The 6,532-nt window shown below is 60.7% G+C and overlaps 1 protein-coding gene across 1 annotated transcript in view; it reads right to left on the bottom strand.

The window, feature by feature from the left end:
• The window catches only part of UROC1 (urocanate hydratase 1), a 28,826-nt gene that overhangs the window by 10,015 nt on the left and 12,279 nt on the right, over nt 1-6,532 (bottom strand). Inside the window, exons 15-19 of the mRNA XM_040247259.1 lie at nt 5,973-6,070; nt 5,751-5,823; nt 4,488-4,609; nt 1,420-1,490; nt 239-337 (exon numbers count right to left, since the gene is read on the bottom strand). Coding sequence (XP_040103193.1) covers nt 239-337; nt 1,420-1,490; nt 4,488-4,609; nt 5,751-5,823; nt 5,973-6,070 — 463 coding nt within the window. The remainder of the gene's footprint in view (nt 1-238; nt 338-1,419; nt 1,491-4,487; nt 4,610-5,750; nt 5,824-5,972; nt 6,071-6,532) is intronic.

Consider the following 6,532-nt stretch of genomic DNA (forward strand, 5'->3'; position numbering starts at 1 on the left):
CCCACAGCTGTAGCGCCATATGCGCATGCGCCGAGCGAGGTGGGCGGGGCTGACCGCGAGGGAGACGGAGGCGGGGTCAGGGTTGCAGTGATGCGAAAGGGACAGCTCAACAAAGAAACACCGGAGGGGAAGCCGCGCTCTGAGGCCGCAGGCTCAGCGGCGGCCCCTGACCGCCCAGCCTCACGGCAGTGCCCGCAGCGGAGCCCGGGCTGGAGGGCTGGCCTGGCGGGGCGCCCACCTTGAGCTCCCCACGGGCGATGGCTTGGTTGAAGGCCAGGGCGATGGCCACACGGCCTTTCTGGTCCGAGTACAGGATCCTGGCCTGGGAGCCCACCACCTGTGGCGAGAAGGGTGCTGCTCAGGAGACACGCCCCCCAGACGCTGGAGGGCAGTCGCCGGAGGCCCCCACGCCCAGCCCGTGTGCCTAGCGCAGTCTATGTCCCTCCCGACCGGTCACCGCAGGGCTAGCCCCAGGGGCTCCAGGCCGACCGGCCGTCTCCCGGGAGGTGGGAGGTGACTTTCTGTGCGTCTCTGTCAGGCCCCGCCCCCATCGCCACCTCCTGCCCCACCCTCCCCAGGCCCAGGTCTGCAAGTCCAGCGGCGATCGCCGTGGACATCTCAGGCACTGGGTGGTTGGCATGAGAGGTTCCGTGGAGAAACACACGTGCAACCACTGGTACAGGCGGCAGCGGCAGTCTGGGTGGACGGGGTTGGACTGGGAAGCCCAGGGCAGGGGCCACCGCTTGGGGCAGGCCAAGGACCCACTGGTGCAGACGTGGCAGCGCCGGCCATCAGAACCAAATGCCCGTCCCTTGTTTGGCCTGGGCGCATCCGGCCGGCTGCCTCCCCAGGCCTGTGCACTGGATGGTCCCTCTGCTTCCCAACTGTCACCCCCCGGGACTCAGCCCCACTTAGGCCTGAACGTGCACGTCAGCTCCTCAGAGGCACCCTTCTGCTACACCGTCCCCACCCCCACCCCCACCCCCAACTCCCCGCGTCATCGGATCTGAGGTCACGCTCACAGGCAAAAAAACACCCATCGGCCCTGCCCTGGCCCCGCAGAGGTTGTGCTCCAAGCCCCGCACCACGGCCAGGGCCCGCACCACCTCCGGTATCTCCGCTGTGCAGACGAGAGGGGAGACCCGGAGAGGCCAAGCAACTCACCCCAGTCACACAGCCGAGAAATCAGGGGGCCTGGCCCCAGGGCCCTGCCAGGCAGTGACGGGAGGAAGGACCTACCTGACCCAGGTCGCTGCCCCAGAGTCCAGGCCACCTTCTGAAAGGCCCCAGGCTTCTCTGTACAGTGGCCCCTGGGTGAGGTGGCATAGGGACTCCCCAAGTTGTCCAGGTGGTGAGCAGCATTTCACCTGGGGCAAGGTCCACAGCGCACCACCCCCGCCCCCTAGCTGGAGCCCTCACCAGCCGGTGCTTGGCAGCCTCCCGGATCCAGCGGATGTTGTCCACGTACTGGAGCTCCACAGCCGGGGTCACTGCAGGCAGGGGAGGGGGTGTCACAGGTACCAGAGCCCCTGCCCCACGGTGGGGGTGCACACGCCCGCTGCAAGGCCGCTGGGCTGAGGCACGCGTCTGCACCGACCGCTGGACCCCGAGCAGAGTCGGGGTGCCCCCACCCCCAGCTCACCACCAGCCCATCCGACTTCCGGCGATGGCAATGCCAGCAATCGGGTGAGTCAGGACCCGACCCGCAGCAAATATCTAAGGAGCGTCTGCTGAGTGCCAGGCACCAGAGCCAAGACTACTGTGGGGTGAGAAGGAAACAAGTGCAGTTGAGACTGGGGTGGGGGGGTCAGGGGGACCAGAGGCCTCTCTGGGGAGATGACACTCAAGGCAAGTCCTAAGTGCTAAAGAGGAGCCAGCTACATGGAATTGAGGTAACAGCATTTTGCAGAGGGGGCAGCAAGTACAGAGGCTCTGAGGCTGACAGATGCTGGGCCTCTCAAGGTAGGACAGGCAGGCAGTTAAGAGTGGAGGGCTGAAGAGTGGAGGGCTGGAGAGGGGGGTCTGCCAAGGTGCTCATGGGAACAGACTGCTAAATCTGAAGGAATTCTGTGAGCCTGTGGTTTACAGATGTCTATAATGTTTCAGCCAAATAAACTGAAAACATTGTGTTAAAAATGAAAGTAATGTTCCCACATCACTTAGTGACGTCCCCGCCCCTTACTAAGAGCTGTGCCCTGAGGCTTTCTGGCTGGTGGACACCCTGCTCCTGCTTCACCTGGAGCCTCGCTTCCCTGAAATCACCCCTGGAGGGTGGTTACGATGGGAACACCAGCAGTCGCCCGGCAGGTTGAGGGTCTGAAGCTGCACCAACATCCGGAAGCTGGAGGAGGCTCCGCCCAGATCACGATGGTGAGATCACGCACCTAGAGCCAGACATCCTGGAATGCGAATTCAAGTGGGCCTTAGGAAGCATCACTGTGAACAAAGCTAGTGGAGGTGACGGAATTCCAGTTGAGCTCTTTCAAATCCTTAAAGATGATGCTGTGAAAGTGCTGCACTCAACATGCCAGCAAATTTGGAAAACTCAGCAGTGGCCACAGGACTGGAAAAGGTCAGTTCTCATTCCAATCCCAAAGAAAGGCAATGCCAAAGAATGCTCAAACTGTCACACAACTGCACTCATCTCACATACTAGCAAAGTAATGATCAAAATTCTCCAAGCCAGGCTTCAACAGTATGTGAACCATGAACTTCCAGATGTTCAAGGTGGATTTAGAAAAGCCAGAGGAACCAGAGATCAAATTGCCAACATCTGTTGGATCATCAAAAAAGCAAGAGAGTTCCAGAAAAAAAAACATCTACTTCTGCTTTATTGACTATGTCAAAGCCTTTGACTGTGTAGATCATAACAAACTGTGGAACATTCTTCAAGAGATGGGAATACCAGACCACCTTACCTGCCTCCTGAGAAATCTGTATGCAGGTCAAGAAGCAAAAGTTAGAACCAGACATGGAACAACAGACTGGTTCAAAATTGGGCAAGGAGTGCATCAAGGCTATATATTGTCACCCTGCTTATTTAACTTATATGCAGAGTACATAATGAGAAATGCTTGGCTGGATGAAGCACAAGCTGACATCAAGATTGCCGGGAGAAAAATCAGGAACCTCAGATATGCAGATGACACCACCCTTCTGGCAGAAAGTGAAGAACTAAAGAGCCTCTTGATGAAAGTGAAAGAGAAGAGTGAAAAAGTTGGCTTGAAACTCAACATTCAGAAAACGAAGATCACGGCATCCAGTTTCATCACTTCATGGGAAATGGATGGGGAAACAGTGGAAACCGTGTCAGACTTTATTTTGGGGGGCTCCAAAATCACTGCAGATGGTGACTGCAGCCAAGAAATTAAAAGACGCTTACTCCTTGGAAGAAAAGCTATGACCAACCTAGACAGCATATTAAAAAGCAGAGACATTATTTTGCCAACAAAGGTCCGTCTTGTCAAAGCAATGGTTTTTCCAGTCGTCATGTATGGATGTGAGAGTTGGACTATCAAGAAAGCTGAGCGCCGAAGAACTGATGCTTTTGAACTGTGGTGTTGGAGAAGACTCTTCAGAGTCCCTTGGACTGCAAGGAGATCCAAACAGTCCATCCTAAAGGAAATAAGTCCTGAATGTTCATTGGAAGGACTGATGCTGAAGCTGAAACTCCAAACCTTTGGCTACCTGATGCGAAGAACCGACTCATTGGAAAAGACTCTGATGCTGGGAAAGATTGAAGGCGGGAGGAGAAGGAGACGACAGAGGATGAGATGGTTGGATGGCATCACTGACTCGATGGACATGAGTTTGAGCAAGCTCCGGGAGTTGGTGATGGACAGGGAGGCCTGGCGTGCCGCAGTCCATGGGGCCACAAAGAGTTGGACGCAACTGGGCAACTGAACTGAACTGAACTGCCTCAGCTTCCTCCGGAGCCAGTGGGGTGACTCCGCCCACAAGGTGGCTCCGCCCATCAGGCTCTCCTCCTGGGTCCCCTGACCCTAAGCCCCTGCCACTGAGCCCACTCAACCCAGATGTGGGCGGCAGGGTGAAACTGGGCCCGGAGGATTCACAACAAGCTGCAAAGGCTGACCCACCAGCCCCAGAGAAGGCTGCCTGGGCCCAGGGAGAAGCCACAGAGCAACAGGGCAGGAGCTGTGACAAGCAGGGAGGGGGGAGGTGCCATAAATAACTGCGTCCTCTTGCCCCATCCACTACACAAGGAGGGTCTGCGGCTGGGCCGGGGCCACCCAGGGCGGGGCAGAGCCACACTGTGTCCACAGACGGGCTGGGGCAGCTCTGCCGTGGAGACAGCAGAGTGGCCTGGACACGCGGAGGCGGCTACAGGAGGCCGAGCACCGTCGACAGGCAACCCCTGAGAACGTGCCCTGGGCCCACGGTGCCAGGCGGGCACCCTGTGTCCAGGCTCCCAGCACTGCCAGCCAGGGGGCCAGCCACACGTCAGCATCTCCAACCGGCAGCCTCACCTCCGGCAGCAACAATCTCCGCCAACGCAGACATGGCCAGCCGGTCTGTGGCCGCCAGGTCCTGGGGGTCCCCCGAGGTGCACACCCAGCGGAAAGGCCCAAAGCCCTGGGAGAAGAGGTCCCTGAAAAGGCAGATGGCTCGTCACCGGGGCTGGCCGGGCTGGGGCTGGGGTCGGCATGGTCCAGGGCCAGGGAGGCCGCAGACGCTCCAGAACTGACGGGGTGGAGCCTGTGCGTGAAGTGGGTGTGTGCGCAGGGGCCTGACGGGGTGGAGCCTGTGCGTGAAGTGGGTGTGTGCGCAGGGGCCTGTGTCGTGAGTCCGAGCGCCGGCGACCCGCAAGGTTGCCCGAAGCCTCTCAACCAGCACGTGCAGCGGTGCCCACCCTGCCTGCCCCCTCCATCACCACAGCGTCCCTCCCAGAGCTGCAGCTTCTCTGGCTGCAGGAGCAGGGAGCCGGGACACAGACAAGCAGAACTTCCTAAACCGAGGTTAGAGACAGCCCCAAACCAGGCAGCGCCCAGGAGAACGCACAATAAACAGAAACGGCCCCGTTTGCTGTGAGCCGGCCTTCGAGGGGGCTCCAGGCAGAGGGGCGCAGGCCCTCCCTAGGCTTTGTGCCCACCCAGCCTCTGCTGGGCTCCCTTCCGGTTGCCCCCTGGGGAACCCCCCCCCCCAGGCCTGTGGTCGTGGCCCCACTCTGGCCCTGTCCCCTCCCACAGTGAATCTGAGAAGGGTGCTGGCCTCTCTCACCACCCCCAGCCCCCGCTGGGGTCCCCTCTGCTGCAGACCCGGGGGCTTCCCGCCCTGCCCGGCTGCCCCAGCCCTGACTCCACCCTGTCTCCTCCCTGCAGCAGCCGCCCTGTCTCCACGAGTTCAGACCCCTGGTGGCCAGGAAGGCACAAGGGCTGCAGGGATCGGGCCCTTGGTCACCCACTCGGAGCTGGGGCGCGCCTGGGGGATGTACAGCTCCTCGGCCACAGCGTGCAGGGCCTGGGGGGGGGGTCAGCCCTGAGCACCCGTAGGTTGGGGTGCTCGCCAGAGGTGACTCAGGCATGGCCCCCACCCCCGTCCTCTCTCTGAGGCCCTCCACAGACTCTCACGTTTCCAGCTCCTCTTCCCCCGGCCTGTTGGGGTGGAAACCCCATCACCCAGGCCGTGGTCACCTGAGACCAAGCACAGGTCTCAGCAGGCAGCCTGGGCAGTATGAGCAGATCTGAGGACCTGCATGTCTAAGGACAGACGCCGGGAGCGTCCCCACTCACCCCATGATGTGCTGGACATAGGAAGGGTAGCGGAACTCTGTCCTGTTGGCGCCCGGCTTCCCCACGTCGGCCCCTGTGCGCACAGACGGGGCCAAAATCACCAGGAGAGACCGAGGCCCGGCGAGGCGGAGGCATGCCAGGGCCTGTCCTGCTGGCCGCACTGACGGGGCGGCCAGGCCTGCCGCGAGGCGAGTGTGCCCAAGCCCCTCCTGCCTCTCTCACCGGCTCTCTGGGCCTCCAGGAGGAAGGCGTTGCCATAGTCCCAAAAGAAGAACTGCTCCCGGGCCAGCCTGTTGATGGCTGACACGTGCCTCCGCAGGCTGCAAAGGAGCGGTCAGCAGTCAGCGCCAGCGGGAGCACCACTGCTCGCTGATACCGGCCCTTCGGACTCTGCTTGGTGCAGACTCCTCCCCATAGGACTCCTCCCCTCCGGACTCCACCCTATCCGACTCCTCCTCTGACTCCTCCCCTTTGGACTCCTCCCCATGGGACTCCTCCCCATCTGACTCCACCTCTCCTGACTCCACGCTTTTGGACTCCTCCCTCCTGACTCCACCCCATCTGACTCCACCCCATCTGACTCCTCCCCTCCTGACTCCACCCCATCTGACTCCTCCCCTCCTGACTCTACCCCTTCTGACTCCTCCCCTCCTGACTCCACCCTTTCAGACTCCTCCCCTTCTGACTCCTCCCCTCCTGACTCTACCCTCTTTGGACTCCTCCCCTCCTGACTCCACCCCTTCTGACTCCTCCCCTCCTGACTCCACCCTTTCAGACTCCTC

Source organism: Oryx dammah, unplaced genomic scaffold (genome assembly GCF_014754425.2).
Source record: "Oryx dammah isolate SB20612 unplaced genomic scaffold, SCBI_Odam_1.1 HiC_scaffold_9, whole genome shotgun sequence".
Classification (NCBI taxonomy): Eukaryota; Metazoa; Chordata; class Mammalia; order Artiodactyla; family Bovidae; genus Oryx; species Oryx dammah.